At 44.7% G+C, this 18,941-nt stretch overlaps 2 protein-coding genes across 2 annotated transcripts; one reads left to right on the top strand and one right to left on the bottom strand.

Moving 5' to 3' along the window:
- The first annotated feature begins 3,224 nt into the window (after positions 1 to 3,224).
- On the top strand, positions 3,225 to 5,420 carry LOC147991705 (protein FAR1-RELATED SEQUENCE 5-like). Its single transcript, XM_087538773.1, has one exon. The coding sequence runs from the start codon at positions 3,240 to 3,242 to the stop codon at positions 5,418 to 5,420; it is 2,181 nt and encodes a 726-aa protein (XP_087394899.1). The 5' UTR covers positions 3,225 to 3,239.
- Positions 5,421 to 16,124: 10,704 nt separating this feature from the next.
- On the bottom strand, positions 16,125 to 17,010 carry LOC125535497 (uncharacterized). Its single transcript, XM_048698561.2, has one exon. The coding sequence runs from the start codon at positions 16,885 to 16,887 to the stop codon at positions 16,345 to 16,347; it is 543 nt and encodes a 180-aa protein (XP_048554518.1). The 5' UTR covers positions 16,888 to 17,010; the 3' UTR covers positions 16,125 to 16,344.
- Positions 17,011 to 18,941: the final 1,931 nt, after the last annotated feature.

Below are 18,941 nucleotides of genomic sequence, written 5' to 3'. Positions count from 1 at the left end.
GAGAATGTCACATTCCTGTTCAGCTCTTATCAGGTTTACGGACCTTCTATAGAGTTTCTGGTCGAATTTCTGTTTTTCTTTCCCTTTTTGTTTTTTCAAAATTTTCCTTTCCTTTTTAGAAATGATTGATTCTTTGTAAAAATGTTTTGAATTTAAAAAACAATTCACTATTTCAAAACATTTTCACAAAAATTTAAATGTGTTAATGTTTTTTTAAATCACAATTTCAAAAATTGTTTAATTTTTTTACAAATGTTCACATTTTTTAAATTTAGTAATCCAAAAAAGAATGACTTTTAGAGATCTCCTTTTATTAAAAAATCAGAATTTTAAAATGTTCGGGCTTGGTAAAACTAAAATCGCCAAAATTATTCATGTTTAATTTTTTTTCCTTCCTAAAATGACCAGAAAAAACGTGTGCTCAAGTGTTTGACTATATACTTTGATCCGCCACAGTGTGTAGTAAAAAAACGGAAAATAAAGAACGGAAGGAACTGAATGTCGCTAAATGGGACGGCCCGTTCGCCCATACGCTGTATGTCTGGGGTCTATTTGACGCAAAATGTGTCATATAAGACGAGACCTCCTGTTCCCCGATTCGGTAGAAAGTGAGCCGAAGCCCATTGCCTTCCTGTGGGCGCTTTGGCTCCGCCCATCTACGGGGTGGGGTGCCGCTGCTTTTTCCTTTCATTTATTTTCGTTTTTTTTTGCTTCTTTACAGAATGTATGGGATTTCTAAAAGGGTTCGAATATAAAAAAATGTTCATAAATTTCAAAAATTGTTCCCGGATATGAAAAATGTTCATGAAAATGAAATTGTTTCTGTATTTAATATTTTTTATGGATTTAAATGATGCTCATGAATTTCAAAACATATTTATGAATTCAAGAAATGTTCATGGATTTGAAAATGTTACCGTATTTAATAAATATTTTATGAATTTCCAAAAATAATCATGAATTCATAATTGTTCATGATTTTTATAAATCACAGATTACAAATAAGTTTTGGCAATTTCAAAAATGTCTGCAGATTTAAAAATCAGTTCGAGAATTTTAAAAAATGTTCTTCAAATTTCAAAAGGAAATCACGAATTCATAGAATGTTCACGAATATAAAAACAAAATTTTGAATTCAAAAAATGTTGGCGCATTTCTAAAAATATTTATGAATTTTATAAAAATGATCACGAAATCATAAAATATTTAGGAATCTAAAAAAATGTTGCAAGTTTTGAATTTTTTTTTGCAAAATCAAGAAATTCTTCTGAATTTAAAAATGAAAAAATAAAGGAAAAACAAAAATACAAAATACGAAAATTAACAAGATGAGAAAACCAAAATAAAAAATCAGTAACCTGAAGAGGGGCCTAGGCTAGCCCAATAGTATCTAGCGGTCCGCTATAGGGTACGCATTATAAATCTGTCCTTCAAGGCAATTCCTATTTAACGCTGCAGGCCCCGGTTTCTACTGTTGTAACAGCGGCTGCAGGAGCTACTTGCGGGCTGGCCATATTTCATTTTTCTTCTGTTTTCTAAACTGGGTTCGACCCCGCGTCTAGGGTTACAAGTGATCAACCTCTAACCAACCCGACCACCTCACCAGGTGTGATAACGTACATGTTTTTCAACCTTTTCTTCATCCCTCTTTTTCCTTTTTATTTTTTCTCTGTCCTTTTCTTTTTCCAAATTCGTAATTATTTTCTTCAAATAGATGATTTTTTTTCAGAATCCATGAACTAGTTTTTTCGAAACTAGTGAACTTTAAAAAAAAATTTATGAACCTTTTTCAAAATCGATTAACTTGTTTTTGAAACTTGATGAACTTTTCCATTTTTTTGAATTTTTTCTCAAAATAAATGATTTTTTTTCGAAATTGATGAAATTTTTCAAAATCGATTAACTTTTTCTTCAAAATCGATGAACTTTTCCAAACTGATGAACTTTTTTTCAGATTTGATGAACTTTTTTATCCAAAGCAATGAACTTTTTTAAAAAACAGATGAACTTTTTTCAGAAGCAGTGAACTTTTTTTTAATTTCGGTGAACCTTTTTCAAATTCGGTGAACATTTTTTCAAATTTGATGAAATTTTTACATTTTGTGAACTTTTTCAATTGGTACAAACGTTTTCAATATTTTGATTTCTATCAATTCGTGGTTTTTGTGAATGCCTTTTCAAATTTATATTTTTGTATTCAATAATTTATAGCGGATATACAAGAGGGCGAAGTATCAAGTGAAAACGTTTGATCAGTAAAAACTGAAAACTATCACCCTAGTCCATCGGATTAAGGACATACAGCAGAGATCGGAGGTGGGAATATGGCTATCCACTTAACAATTCTTTTGCACATAACCCCCCGTGCTTACATTCTATCTTGTGAAAGATTTAGCGAACTAGAAAAAAAAAAGCAAAACGAATCTCGACCTAGGCGGCGGCGACTGGATTGCGACTTGGCGGCCGCCATGAAGCCTCGTCATGTGCAGAACGCCATGTGCCCTAGCTCTCCAATGGCTCAGTCCTTGAGCCCTCTTCCTCATCCTCCATCGGCCATGTACACCAGTGTTAGTCCTCCGTCGGCACCGCCCAGCAGCGTGAGCGCTCCGCCGCCCGTGATCGTCAGCCCACTGTCGGCCCCGTCCAGTAGCGCGAGCGCTCCGGCGGCCATGATCCCCCGTCCTCCGTTGGCCCCGTCCAGCAGCACGAGCGCTACGGCGGCCATGATCCCCCGTCCTCCGTTGGCACTGTCTAGCAACACGAGCGCTCCGGCTGTCATGATCCCCCGTCCTCCGTTGGCCCCGTCCAGCAGCGCGATCACTCCGTCGGCCGTGATTCCACACCCTCTGGCGGTGCCGTCCAGCAGCGCGAGTCCTCTGCCGGCCTCCGCGGTAAGCAATGATTTTTTTTGATGGTTTATTTTCTTCCTCCATTGATACGAACTGATCATGCTAATGACATGGTTACTTTTGTTAGCTTGGTGGTGATTTGGTTTTTCAAAACCATAATTGCGATGAAGGAGTACGCCATGACATTGAAATACATCGTCCTCCCATCAATTTGGATAGCTTCCGGACACCCAAAAAAAGAGCCACGGACGTCCTAGTTTGTGTGAGTGTCATACAACTTAGTTCAAATGCATCTAACAATTACTAACTTGTATGACTAATGGCTGTTGTAATTTTTAGAGTTCATCATGTACACCCAAATGCGATGAGAACTTGAAGCCAGCTATAGGAATGCCATTTGATAGTATGGAAGAGGTCGAGGAGTTTTACAAGGCTTATGCGCACAATGTTGGATTTTCAGTTCGAATTGGACAGAGGAAGACTGTAGATAATGTGATAGTCTGGAGGCGTTTTCTTTGTTCAAAATCAGGATTCCGAACAGAGAAGGTGGATGAACCCAGGACGAATTTGAACGGAGAGAAGAAAAGAACACATGCAAGAAAGATCACTAGATGTGGTTGTGAGGCCATGATAACTGTGAAGCATATAAAGGATGGCAAATACTCAATATCAGATTTTCATGAAGAACACACCCATGATTTTGTCACACCTAGGAAGCAACATTTAATCAAGTCTAACAGAAAAGTCAGCGAGAAGGCCAAGGGCACACTATTCACATGTCATGCAGCTAGCATTGGTACATCTGGGGCATTTCGATTGCTTCATGTTGGTGAGGGTGGATTTGAGTTCGTGGGGTGCACAAAAAGAGACCTGCAAAATTATCATCGTGACATGAGAAGTACTTTCAAGGATTCAGATGCTCAAATGTTCATTGACAACCTCAGGAAGAGGAAGAAAATCAACCCGGGGTTCTTCTTTGAGTATGTTCTTGATGATAAAAACTGTCTGACACATGTATTTTGGGCTGATGCTTTTTGTAGAAAGAATTATGCTTTGTTTGGTGAAATGGTGTCCTTTGACTCTACATATAGCACCAACCAGTACAACATGATTTTTTGCCCATTCACAGGAATAAACCACCACATGGGATCTGTTTTTTATGATGCCGCCTTGATTGTAGATGAGAAGATAGAGTCATATGAATGGGTATTTGAAATGTTCTTGAAAGCAATGGATGGGGCAGCACCAAGGCTTATAGTGACCGATGAAGACCAAAGCATGAAGGCTGCAATTGAACATATAATGCCAAACACTATCCATAGGTTATGCATGTGGCACATAATGAGAAAGCTTCCAGAAAAGGTTGGCCCTCCATTGAGAGAGGATGAACATTTCTATAGTACAATTAACTCATGTGTATGGGGCTCTGAAAACCCAGCTGAATTTGAGGCAAAATGGTCTTCATTGATTTCTGAATTTGGGCTTGAGGAAAATACATGGTTTGCTAGGAGATACGAACTTCGTGAATCATGGATACCAGCCTACTTCAGAGGTGTTTTTTTGGGTGAGACTCTAAGAACCACTTCAAGGTCAGAGAGTGCTAACTCGTTTTTCAATCACTTTATTGGCTACAAACATGCTTTGGTGGAGTTTTGGATTAGGATTGGTACAGCCCTAGAAGAACAACGTCAGAATGAACTCAAGGCTGACCATGAGTGCCTCAATTCTATGCCTCCATTGATTACATCTTGGGAGATTGAGAAGCATGCTAGTCTGGTCTTCACCCATGAGGTTTTCAAATATTTTCAGAAGGAGGTGCGTGCAGCTAGAGATCATTGCTTGATTGAAATCATATCACATGAAGGTGATGTGAGAACCACGGTTATAGGTGGTGACCGCTCTTTGAAGTCTCGAGAAGTTCAATTCAACACAACATCCATGAGTGGTCATTGCTCTTGCATGTTATTTCAGACACGTGGAATTCCATGCCGGCATATCATTGTTGTTTTGAGAGGTGCAAAGATGAATGAGCTAACTAGCCATTTTATTCTAGATAGGTGGAAGAAAACAGTTAACAGGAGGGTACTATATGATAGCTACGGCAACTTGCTTGAAGAGAATGAAAGTAGTTCCTCTGATTTGGCAAAGCGAAAAATGGTTTCTGAGATACACCAAGCAGTGGATGATACAATTAGGTTGGCTGAACACTCTCCTGAAGAATTGGAAGCAATAAGAAACATTCTCATCGACATGAAAAGAAATGTTTCTGAAAGGGTTGTTGCCAATCATCCTAGTAGACAAGATGAGTTTGAGGCATATATTGGTTGTACTATGCCTAATCAAGTTGAAATTCATCCACCAACAGATGTCCATACAAAAGGGAGATGCAAAAGAATTAAGGGGCACTTAGACAAGGGTGGGCATCAAAATAAGGATGTAGAAGGGAAGCAAAATAAGGATGGAGAGGGGAAGAAAAATATTGATGGACAAAAAAAGAAAGTGCCTAGAACGTGCAAGAAGTGTAAGCAAGTTGGCTTCCATGATAGCCGTAATTGCCCTAACAATAACTAAGAAAACTACTGGTACTTTTCATGACCATACAATTTATTTTTCTTTCAAAAATGTATACACAGACACAAACTTATCTGTTTATGTCAAACTGCAGGTCTTGTTCCAACTCCACGATGCATTTCGAAACGACAACTTTGCATTGAAGCTCATGTGTTGGACGGATTTTACATGAACTTTCCGCTATATTTCCTAGGAGATTATTATTTTATTTCCAAATATTGTAGTTCTGTTGAATATTTATGTCTGAATATTGTATTTTTAAATATTTATGTCTGAAGATTCATCAAAATGGCCAGAGAGAAATTTTGTTTCATGATGCAAGAATAATATTTCGCATGGCAAGTTGTTTGCTCCAGTTTACTGTGTACAAGTGATGTTGAAATCATCGCCTGCTTATGTCAAGTGTGGGAAAGGTTTGTAGATAACAGAGGGCATTGAGCTTACCAGGATCCCCCTGCCTACTCCTCCTGCTGCTATCTTTTAGCTGGCAACTGTTTGCTTTTACTGAAAAGGGTTAGACTTAGACAGGATAATAAGGCACAAGAGGTTCATTGGTTAACGTTGCGTCCTGTTGGTTTTAGCACATGTGCCTTACGGAATTCTGAAATTAGAAAGACAAAAGATGTTAAATCACCAGTGCATGCCTCACTTTTAACAAGGGAATATTTCTGCAACCAATTCACATTCATTCTGTAAATCTGCAAATTCAGTATGTACAGCAGTAGCAAAAGAGCAAATATTTCTTGTATATATCCAAATTAATTCAAGTGTTTTTTGAAACTGTTGTTTGTACAGCCAAATATTTCAGTATGTAGCAACATGTTCATACTTAAATGTACATCCAAATCGACGTGGATAGCAAAACAACAACAGTAGCAAGAGCAAATGTTTCTGTATGTACATCGACTCACGTGTTTTTTGAATACCCACTTTCACTTTCACTTCAGGTGAAGTAAAACAACAAAGATTTATCTTATCTGTACATCACCATTCAGTCAGCTACACAGCAAGAACACCAACGATTTTAATCTACAGCAAAACAACAGCTCCAGAGGGCAAGCAAGTTGCCGGGTCGCCGTCGCATGGAGGCAGCGCCGCCGGCCGCCGCCACTGGGTCTCCCTCGCCTGGGCCAGCGCCAGGTCGCTGGGTCGTGGACGTCGCCTTGGCCAGGGTCATCTCGGTGGCCGTCTTGTCGCCGTTGGGTGGGGATACCGCCAGCATGCGCCAGATCGCCTGGGGGCATCGCGGTCGCGTCGTTGCTCCACCGTGGCCTCCAAGTCGCCGTCGCTAGGGGTGCGGCGCCGGCCTCCAAGTCGCAGTCCAGTAGCCACCGCCAAGTCTCGCCCTCGCCTGGGTCGAGATTCGTTTTGCTTGTTTCTTTTCTTTCTAGTTCGCTAAATCTTTCACAAGACAGAACGTAAGCACGGGGGGTTATGTGCAAAAGAATTGTTAAGTGGATGGCCATATTCCCACCTCCGATCTCTGCTGTACGTCCTCGATCCGATGGGCTAGGATGATAGTTTTCAGTTTTTACTGATCAAGCGTTTTCATTTGATACTTCGCCATACAGGAGTACTATATGTTTAATGTTTATAGTGACAAAGGTCAAATAGAGCTATTTCCTCCTGCAGTCAATGAACTGTTCTTGGTCAAGTGGTTTAACGTGTCTGGTAGTGGCTCTAGTGTGAGGAGTTTGACTTCCACTACTCCCGAATTAACGTGACCTTTTTCCCTTCGCCCGCTGCACTTCGCGTGCGAGCTTGCAGCGCCGAACAGGAGGTCCCGTCCTTTAACCTTTGTGGGAATCATTTCTTAAAAAAACCTATGTGGGAAATAGGATCCGTCATATAGTAACTCCCCAAGGCGGCATATAAGAACACGGTAGATGTAGTCGTACGTCTTCACGATCCGACCGATCCAAGTACCGAACGCACGACACCTCTAAGTTCAGCACACGTTCAGCTCGATGACGTCCCACGAACTCCGATCCAGCAGAGCTTCGAGGAAGAGTTCTGTCAGCACGACGGCGTGATGACAGTGATGATGTTGCTACCAATGCAAGGCTTCGCCTAAGCACTGCTACGATATGATCGAGGTGGATTATGGTGGAGGGGGGCACCGCACACGGCTTGGAACAATCAACTTGTGTGTCTTTGGGTGCCCCCACCCCCGTATATAAAGGAGCAAGGGGGAGGCCGGCCGGCCTTGGTGCGCCCCAAGGAGAGGAGGAATCCTCCTCCTAGTAGGAGTAGGATTCATCCTTTCCTAGTCCTACTAGGAAGGGGGAAGGGGGAAGGAAAGAGAGGGGGAGGGAGAGGGCAAGAGGGGCCGCGCCCCCCTCCCCTAGTCCAATTCGGACTCCTCATGGGAGGGGGCGCGCCACCTCCTGGGCTATTGCCCTCTCTCTCCCCTCAAGCCCACTAAGACCCAATACTTTCCCGGGGGTTCCGGTAACCCCTCTGGCACTCTGGTTTTCTCTGAAACCATCCGGAACACTTCCGGTGTCCGAATATAGCCGTCCAATATATCAATCTTTACGTCTCGACCATTTCGAGACTCCTCGTCATGTCCGTGATCACATCCGGGACTCCAAACTACCTTCGGTACATCAAAACAGATAAACTCATAATACTGATCGTCACCGAACTTTAAGCGTGCGGACCCTACGGGTTTGAGAACTATGTAGACATGACCAAGACTCGTCTCCGGTCAATAACCAATAGCGGAACCTGAATTCTCATATTGGTTCCTACATATTCTACGAAGATCTTTATCGGTCAAACCGCATAACAACATACGTTGTTCCCTTTGTCATCGGTATGTTACTTGCCCGAGATTCGATCGTCGGTATCCTCATACCTAGTTCAATCTCGTTACCGGCAAGTCTCTTTACTCATTCCATAATACATCATCCCGCAACTAACTCATTAGTCACAATGCTTGCAAGGCTTATACTGATGTGCATTACCGAGAGGGCCCAGAGATACCTCTCCGACAATCGGAGTGACAAATCCTAATCTTGATCCATACCAACTCAACAAACACCATCAGAGACATCTGTAGTGCACCTTTATAATCACCCAGTTACGTTGTGATGTTTGGTAGCACACAAAGTGTTCCTCCGGTATTCGGGAGTTGCATGATCTCATAGTCATAGGAACATGTATAGTTATGGAGAAAGCAATAGCAACAAAATAAACGATCAACGTGCTAAGCTAACGGATGGGTAAAGTCAATCACATCATTCTCTAATGATGTGATCCCGTTAATCAAATGACAACTCATGTCTATGGTTAGAAAACATAACAATCATTGATTCGACGAGCTAGTCAAGTAGAGGCAAACTAGTGGCACTCTATTTGTCTATGTATTCACACATGTACTAAGTTTTCGGTTAATACAATCTAGCAGAATATCCTAGTTCGTTATTTCGAATAGCCAAATCATCATTAAGTTCAGAAATTCTATCAACTAGAACATTGGTAGGAACCCTTTTTCTAAGATTTTCATTGAAAGCAACATATTTTAGAGATTGAAAACGCATTATTTCTTCTTGATCAAAGAGGATAGCCTCTATGGGACGACGGCAAGAGTCCCCCCTATAATGTGCAAAGATTTCTTTGGCCTCTTTTATTATGCATCTAACTCATGAGCCAAAAAGATAGTAGCGGCACACTTAACACAAAAATGCTCAATATTAGAAAATTCCAGAAAAATCCTTTGTATGGAAGGATGCATGTGCATTAATTGTCTTTCAAGTTCAACTACAAGCATGGCAATAGCGTCCGCAAGACTACTAGTTCTATGAAGGATAGAACTACCCATAGAGGGTAAAGCACCGGCACAAGTAAAGAAATCTTGAATAACTCCTTTTCCAATAATATTACCACTACCAACATGGCATCTTTTTATATGTGAGATAGTGGGTTCTTTAGTAGGAGCACCAGAATTATTATCTACAATAGTTTCCCCAATTTCAGACATAGAGGCAGAAGGTAAAGGACTAGCCATAAAGACAAGCAAACAAACTAACACACAAGCAAACAAAAAGCAAGCGGGCAAAAAGAGGCAAATACGGAAAGAGAGGGAGGATGGAGAGAGAGAGAGGATGAATAAAACGGCAAGGGTGAAGTGGGGGAGAGGAAAATAGGAGGCAAATAGAAAATAATGTAATGCGGGAGATAAGGGTATGTGATGGGTACTTGGTATGTTGACTTTTGCGTAGACCTCCCCGGCAACGGCGCCAGAAATCCTTCTTGCTACCTCTTGAGCACTGCGTTGGTTTTCCCCGAAGAGGAAGGGATGATGCAGCAAAGTAGCGTAAGTATTTCCCTCAGTTTTTGAGAACCAAGGTATCAATCCAGTAGGAGGCTACGTGCGAGTCCCTCGTACCTACACAAAACAAATAAATCCTCGCAACCAACGTAGATAGGGGTTGTCAATCCCTATAAGGCCACTTACGAGAGTGAGATGTGATAGATATGATAAGATAATACTTTTGGTATTTTTATGATAAAAGATGCAAAGTAAAATAAAGGCAAAGGAAATAGCAAAGGAAATAACTAAGTAGTAGGAGATCAATATGATAAAGATAGACCCGGGGCCATAGGTTTCACTAGTGGCTTCTCTAGAGAGCATAAGTATTCTACGGTGGGTGAACAAATTACTATTGAGCAATTGACAGAATTGAGCATAGTTATGAGAATATCTAGGTATGATCATGTATATAGGCATCACGTCCGAGACAAGTAGACCGACTCCTGCCTGCATCTACTACTATTACTCCACTCATCGACCGCTATCCAGCATGCATCTAAAGTATTAAGTTAAAAACAGAGTAACGTCTTAAGCAAGATGACATGATGTAGAGGGATAGACTCATGCAATATGAAGAAAACCCCATCTTGTTATCCTCGATGGCAACAATACAATACGTGCCTTGCTGCCCCTACTTTCACTGGGAAAGGACACCGCAAGATTGAACCCAAAGCTAAGCATTTCTCCCATTGCAAGAAAGATCAATCTAGTAGGCCAAACCAAACTGATAATTCGAAGAGACTTGCAAAGATAACCAATCATACATAAAAGAATTCAGAGAAGATTCAAATATTATTCATAGATAGACTTGATCATAAACCCACAATTCACCGGTCTCAACAAACACACCGCAAAAACAAGATTACATCGAATAGATCTCCACAAGAGAGGGGGAGAACATTGTATTGAGATCCAAAAAGAGAGAAGAAGCCATCTAGCTACTAACTATGGACCCGTAGGTCTGAGGTGAACTACTCACTCTTCATCAGAGGGGCTATGGTGTTGATGTAGAAGCCCTCCGTGATCGATGCCCCCTCCGGCGGAGCTCCGGAACAGGCCCCAAGATGGGATCTCGTGGATACAGAAAGTTACGACGGTGGAATTAGGGTTTTGGCTCCGTATCTGATCGTTTGGGGGTACGTAGGTATATATAGGAGGAAGGAGTACGTCGGTGGAGCAACAGGGGGCCCATGAGGGTGGAGGGCGCGCCTGGGGGGAGGGGGGGGTAGGCGTGCCCCCTACCTCGTGGCCTCCTGTTTCTTTTCTTGACGTAGGGGCCAAGTCTCCCGTATCATAATGTTCCTAAAAATCACGTTCCCGAAGGTTTCATTCCGTTTGGACTCCGTTTGATATTCCTTTTCTTCGAAACCCTAAAATAGGCAAAAAAAAACAGCAATTCTGGGCTGGGCCTCCGGTTAATAGGTTAGTCCCAAAAATAATATAAAAGTGGATAATAAAGCCCAATAATGTCCAAAACAGTAGATAATATAGCATGGAGCAATCAAAAATTATAGATACGTTGGAGACGTATCAACACCTCTATCTCTAAACATGTGGACATATTTTTCGATTTCGGCTTTCGCTTGAGGACAAGCGAGGTCTAAGCTTGGGAGAGTTGATACGTCCATTTTGCATCATGCTTTTATATCGATATTTATTGCATTATGGGTTGTTAATACACATTATATCACAATACTTATGCATATTCTCTCTTATTCTACAAGGTTTACATAAAGAGGGAGAATGCCGGTAGCTGGGATTCTGGACTGAAAAAGGAGCAAATATTATAGACCTATTCTGCACAGCTCCAAAAGTCCTGAAACTTCACGGAAGACGTTTTCAGAATATATAAAAAATACTCAGCGGAAGAAATTCACCAGGGGGGCCACACCATGCCCACGAGGGTGGGGGCGCGCCCTACCCCCCTGGGCGCCCCCCTACCTCATGGGCCCCCTGGTGGCCCTCCGGTGGCCATCTTCTGCTATATGAAGTCTCTCAATGGGAAAAAAATCATAAGCCATCTTCTCGGACGAAACTCCGCCGCCACGAGGCAGAACCTTGGCGGAACCAGTCTAGGGCTCTGGCGGAGCTGTTCTGCCGGGGAAACTTCCCTCCCAGAGGGGGAAATCATCGCTATCGTCATCACCAACGCTCCTCTCATCGGGAGAGGGCAATCTCCATCAACATCTTCATCAGCACCATCTCCTCTCAAAACCCTAGTTCATCTCTTCTATCCAATTCTTGTCTCCAAGTCCGGGATTGGTGCTAGTAGGTTGCTAGTAGTGTTAATTACTCCTTGTAGTTGATGCTAGTTGGTTTAATTGGTGGAAGATCATATGTTCAGATCCTATATTCATATTAATACCCCTCTGATTATGAACATGTTTATGCTTTGTGAGTAGTTACTTTTGTTCCTGAGGACATGGGAGAAGTCTTGCTTTTAGTAGTCATGTGAATTTGGTATTCGTTCGATATTTTGATGAGATGTATGTTGTCTCTCCTCTAGTGGTGTTATGTGAACGTCGACTACATGACACTTCACCATTGTTTGGGCCTAGAGGAAGGCATTGGGGAGTAATAAGTAGATGATGGGTTGCTAGAGTGACAGAACCTTAAACCCTAGTTTATGCGTTGCTTCGTAAGGGGCTGATTTGGATCCATATGTTTCATGCTATGGTTAGGTTTACCTTAATACTTTTGTTGTGGTTGCGGATGCTTGCAATAGAGGTTAATCATAAGTGGGATGCTTGTCCAAGTAAGGGCAGTACCCAAGCACCGGTCCACCCACATACCAAATTATCAAAGTACCAAACGCGAATCATATGAGCGTGATGAAAACTAGCTTGACGATATTCCCATGTGTCCTCGGGAGCGCTTTTCTCTATATAAGAGTTTGTCCAGGCTTGTCCTTTGCTACAAAAAGGATCGGGCCACCTTGCTGCACTTTATTTACTTTTGTTACTTGTTGCTCGTTACAAATTATCCTATCACAAAACTATCTGTTATCACTTATTTCAGTACTTGCAGAGAGTACCTTGCTGGAAACTGCTTATCATTTCCTTCTGCTCCTCGTTGGGTTCGACACTCTTACTTATCGAAGGGACTATGATAGATCCCCTATACTTGTGGGTCATCACGCATCAAAAACCACAACGCGGTATAGTGATTGCTTTTTGATCTTCAGAAAGAACCCTGTTGATTCAATGCGATTCAACTAAAGTTGGAGAAACAGACACCCACTAGGCACCTGTGTGCGAAGCACATCGTAGAACCAGTCTCGCGTAAGTGTATGCGTAATGTCGGTCTGAGCCGCTTCATCCAACAATGTCGCTGAATCAAGAATCAACTAGTGACGGCAAGCAATATGTATATACCCACGCCCACAACTCCTTTGTGTTCTACTCGTGCATATAACATCTACGCATAAACTTGGCTCGGATGTCACCGTTGGGGAACGCAATAATTTCAAAAAAAATTCCTACGCACACGCAAGATCATGGTGATGCATAGCAACGAGAGGGGAGAGTATCGTCCACGTACCCTCGTAGACCGTAAGCGGAAGCGTTATGAGAACGCAGTTGATGTAGTCGTACGTCCTCACGATCTGACCAATCCAAGTACCGAACGCATGGAACCTCCGAGTTCAGCACACGTTCAGCTCGATGACGTCCCACGAACTCCGATCCAGCAACACTTCGAGGGAGAGTTCCGTCAGCACGACGGCATGATGACGGTGATGATGTTGCTACCGACGCAGGGCTTCGCCTAAGCACTGCTACGATATGATCAAGGTGGATTATGGTGGAGGGGGGCACCGCACACGGCTTGGAACAATCAACTTGTGTGTCTTTGGGTGCCCCCCGCCCCTGTATATAAAGGAGCAAGGGGGAGGCCGGCCGGCCTTGGTGCGCCCCAAGGAGAGGAGGAATCCTCCTCCTAGTAGGAGTAGGATTCATCCTTTCCTAGTCCTACTAGGAAGGGGGAAGGGGGAAGGAAAGAGAGGGAGAGGGAGAGGGAAAGAGGGGCCGTGCCCCCTCCCCTAGTCCAATTCGGACTCCTCATGGGAGGGGGCGTGCCACCTCCTGGGCTACTGCCCTCTCTCTCTCCCCTCAGGCCCACTAAGGCCCAATACTTCCCTGGGGGGGGTCCGGTAACCCCTCCGACACTCCGGTTTTTTCCGAAACCATCCGGAACACTTCCGGTGTCCGAATATAGCCATCCAATATATCAATATTTATGTCTCGACCATTTCGAGACTCCTCGTCATGTCCGTGATCACATCCGGGACTCCGAACTACCTTCGGTACATCGAAACACATAAACTCATAATACCAATCGTCATCGAACTTTAAGCGTGCGGACCCTACGGGTTCGAGAACTATGTAGACATAACCGAGACTCGTCTCCGGTCAATAACCAATAGCGGAGTCTGGATGCTCATATTGGTTCCTACATATTCTACGAAGATCTTTATCGGTCAAACCACATAACAACATACGTTGTTCCCTTTGTCATCGGTATGTTACTTGCCCGAGATTCGATCGTCGGTATCCTCATACCTAGTTCAATCTCGTTACCGGCAAGTCTGTTCACTCGTTCTGTAATACATCATCCCGCAACTAACTCATTAGTCACAATGCTTGCAAGGCTTATAGTGATGTGCATTACCAAGAGGGCCCAGAGATACCTCTCCGACAATCGGAGTGACAAATCCTAATCTTGATCCATGCCAACTCAACAGACACCATCGGAGACACCTGTAGAGCACATTTATAATCACCCAGTTATGTTGTGACGTTTGGTAGCACACAAAGTGTTCCTGCGGTATTCGGGAGTTGCATGATCTCATAGTCATAGGAACATGTATAGTTATGGAGAAAGCAATAGCAACAAACTAAACGATCAACATGCTAAGCTAACAGATGGGTCAAGTCAATCACATCATTCTCTAATGATGTGATCCCGTTAATCAAATGACAACTCATGTCTATGGTTAGAAAGCATAACCATCATTGATTCAACGAGCTAGTCAAGTAGAGGCAAACTAGTGACACTCTGTTTGTCTATGTTTTCACACATGTACTAAGTTTCCGGTTAATACAATTCTAGCATGAATAATAAACATTTATCATGATATAAGGAAATATAAATAACAACTTCATTATTGCCTCTAGGGCATATTTCCTTAGGGGGGGGGCTCTGGGAAGTCCGGACGTCTGCCACGTTGGACTCAGACACCCTCGACCCATCCAGAAACCCTCTCCGGTCTCCGCTCTAGAACCCTCCGCGCATTCTTTCCGGCATGACTGGCTCACCGGCCACTAGCCTACCTGCATTCATTGTGGCGTGATGATAGAGAAGCCTAATCCGGTTTTCAAGTTTGTCGGCCTCCTCCTTCACAAATCATATCCACACAATCCTCCTCCTCTCCCACACCTCCACCGACCGCTACACACCACGACACCTCCGCCTGCCAGAATGGGCAAGAAGACGAACGTCGAGAAGACTCGGACGTGATGCTGCTGGACGGCTACCACTCGAACAAGCCGCCGTCACGCCAGGATGACGGATCTAAGGGGCTTCGGATCCAGTTCACGCCGTCACCCACGGTCGTCGGGATCATCGTCCTCCACAGTTCCATCCACCGTAAAGGTGTAGACGATGTTGAACGATGAGAACAAGCAGCCATCGTTGCTCACCGCAGCGGCCCGCTCAGACGACAAGTTCAGGCAGCAGATGGAGGAGGTGTTGTGCCTATCATTGATCGACTAGGCTTCGTCATGGTTGCCCCCTCCGCGCAACCCGGCGTCCAAATCGAGTGTCGATTCAAAGAGGAGCCACTGTACCCTCCGCCTAACACTAGCGTACAAATTGGATGCCACGTCAAGGAGGAGTCGTCGGCCCCTCTGCGCCGCCATCTGGGCACCCAGTGGTGCCAGGTCCTTCCCGACGTCAAGGAGACATCCCCCCTCCCCCCACCTCCACTAGGCGTGTAACCCTACCATATAAAAAAAACCAAAGTGGGGAAACTAGAGCTCTATCCGGGCACCCCTACACTTGCGGAGGAGGGGTGATGTGCGCTTAGAAAACTCCTTTTTAGAGATTGGTTAATTGATCCAAATGTTTTTCCGTTACAAACATTCCCCCGACAAGCTCGACACCACCACTCATGTAACGCTCATCAACGGACGAAAGACGATAAACGACATAAAAACGTTGAATAAAAATAATACTTCCTCCTCCCATAATACAAGAGCGTTTTTACACTATAATAATATTAAAAACACTCTTATATTATGAGACGAAGGGAGTACTAAGCAAAATATGACAATTGCACGCATTATGAAGAAGAAGAAGAAGAAGAAGAAGAAGAAGAATCACAAAGATAAGGCAAATAGAATCGACACCCTATTTGATGGGGTCCTTTTCCTCCGTGTGCAGCGCATTGCACGCACACCAATCATGCTGTGCATCCGTCGACTTACATCAACTAATTCACAGCATCGCGTGCAAGAATTGCACGCGCGCCAATCCCGGAAACCAAATTAACCAACAGTTTGTTGCGTACACGTACGTATATGAAATCACGTAACCAACTGCCCGATCCTACATCGTCGCCACGCCCACGCCGGCGCCCTCGCCAACGTCCGCGACGCCGTTGCCACGGCACCTGCACTGCGGGGACTCCTCGAAGTTGTCCGACGTGAAGGCCTGGGAGAGCGGGCCGACGTAGAACATGAGGTGGTCGGCGTCGGCCATGACCACCTGGTCGATGCCCCAGTTGACGAAGAAGATCTTCACCGAGACGCCCCGGAGGTCCCACAAGCTGCCGCCGGCCACCCTGCCGGAGATCGTCCGCTTGTAGGTAAGCTTGTACCCGCCGTCCACCTCGAACTCGCAATCCTTGTCCATGAACACCTGGAACGCGCCGTCCGACCGCCGGAGCGTGTAGCCGGTGACGCCCACCGGGAGTATTCCCTTTGGGAAGCCAAATTTCTCCAACATCTCGTAGGCGCTCGGCTCCGCGCCGACCGGACCCGCGACGGCCGGCTCGGCAGGGGCGTCGCGGGCGGCGGAGACGGAGAAGACGGCGGTGCCGGCGAGCAGCGTGAATAGGAGGAGTAGGAGGCGGAGTCGCGTGGTGGCCATGATGGCGTGTGGATTTTCCTGGTTGTTTGGGTGTTCTCTTGCCGGCTATTATTTGCCAGGTTTGCTGGTGAGGAGGTAGGGCCGTGTGGGGGTAGATTTGGGTTTAAGTTTGGGCATCCGGAGATGTGTTACATGTGTTGAGGTCGCGTTGCCGTGAGGTTGGGTCCGAGTCTGGCTCTAACTTGGGTTGTAAGTTGACAAGGACCTCATTGCAGCAGGCAAACGTATCAATCATTAGAGCATCTTCAACAGCCGCGTTTCGCGCCGCGCGCTAAAAACTAGTTTGCCGCGCGCCGTTCGTCTGGTTTTGCGCGGCCGCCAGCGCTGGTTCCAACAGCCGCGCTAAAATGCAGCGTGCGCGTCGCTCCAGCAGCGCGCGCGACTCGCCGGGGCATTGCATATATGGCATTTTGGACACAAAATAAATTTGAAACATTCAAAATGCAATGAACATGACATATAAAATTTCACACAAACAAGTTGATGAATAAAAGTTCATGCCCACAAGTTTAAAATCATGCCCACAAGTTCGTCCAATCAAGTTCAAAATGCAAACCAAGTTCAAGACACAAGTGAAAGACACATCAATCCTCGTCCTCGTCTTCGTCCTCATCTTCGGAAGACCATTCTTCCGCCTCCGAAGATGGTCGGAGGAGCTCCGGCGGAGGCGAGGCCAACGCCACTCGGGCTAGGGTTTGCGGCGGCGGCGACGGCGGCGGCAGCGGTGGAGGGGTCGCGGCTATAGGATGGGGTGAGCGGGGTGCCGGCGCGTGTGTCCATGGGTGCAGTTCGCCGGCGCCGGCGCGCGCGGGCGTAGGAGGCGGAGAGGAGAGAGTGCGGTGCGAGCGCTCGAGTGTGCCGCGCGCGGAAGCGGGTGCCCCAAATACACCGCGCGAGATAGCGAATCCGACCGCGCGCCCAACTCCTTATACCGCGTGCGCGATTATTGTGCGCCCGCTGGAGCAACCCGCCGGGTTACGCGCGCTAAAATAACCAAATTTGCGGCGCGGCGCTTGTTTAGCGCGGCTGTTGGAGATGCTCTTAGCTGCGTACCCTTGCAACGCAATTTATTAGACTCCCGAAATCTCTCATGCAAACCAAACCGCCTTAAAACTACAGCTCTGTTTTAAGTATATAGTATCATCTTCCTGTTAACTTGGTAATCGGTGACAACAGAGATGTCACAAGGACGCCATCATACTTCAACAAACAAGGCAAGGACAATAGAGCTCGCTACCCTTGATAGTTGAGTGCTAGCCACCACGTTCCAGGTTTTGTAAACGTTTGATCGGCACACATTATCTAGATTAGGGTTTCGGTTTTACGGTACAATTGTGTGCCCTTAGAGGAGGTCGCTCCGGCTATTTAGAGATTTTTTTGGAAGAAAGGCGCAAGGATGTCCGGCTTTAAACTAATGAAGCCAACACAAATTATAGATTCTTACAAAGTCTTACATCCGGAATAGAAACAACTAGCCAAATAATAAGGCTAGGGGGAAAACATAATGTAACCGCATAAAGGCGAAACCCTACTACAAAATATGTAATCTTAAGAGCATCGAGGCTTCAAGACAGAGCTCCTTAATCTCTTGCAAAAGATTAACCGTCTCTTTTCTTTTGCATGGAGGCATTTAAGGCGGTTTGGTTTGCATGAGAGCACTTTGTTGATTTGAATATGTAATCTTCTGCATGGAGGCATTTAATCTTGCAAAGCACTTCGTTGGCCTCATCATAGTCCTCTTCCCTAGAGGGCACCACTACAGAAAGAAAAGAGGCCATTTAAAAATGTAGTTATCTGGATGAGTAGGCAATTTTCCTTCGGTAGCAATTTTCTTGCGGGTGGTCCAAAGTGCCCAATCTAAGGGCGCAAACGAGCGCCAGGCTAATCTAAGGTGTTGGCCTCGTGAGATGGGAAGTGGTGCTAGTTGATCTACCAAGGAATTTGGAGCCTAGTTAGCGCCTAAGCTTTTCCCATGACAGCTTCATAGGAACTTAACTGGGGCATACTCGAAAAGGATGTTGTCGACATTTTCTAGGTTGTCGCAAAAGGCACAA

This window comes from Triticum urartu, chromosome 1A (assembly GCF_056163025.1).
Source record: "Triticum urartu cultivar PI428250 chromosome 1A, HENAU_Tu73, whole genome shotgun sequence".
Lineage (NCBI taxonomy): Eukaryota > Viridiplantae > Streptophyta > Magnoliopsida > Poales > Poaceae > Triticum > Triticum urartu.
The sequence above is the reverse complement of the archived record's forward strand: the minus strand, read 5'-3'. Positions and strand labels throughout refer to the sequence as shown.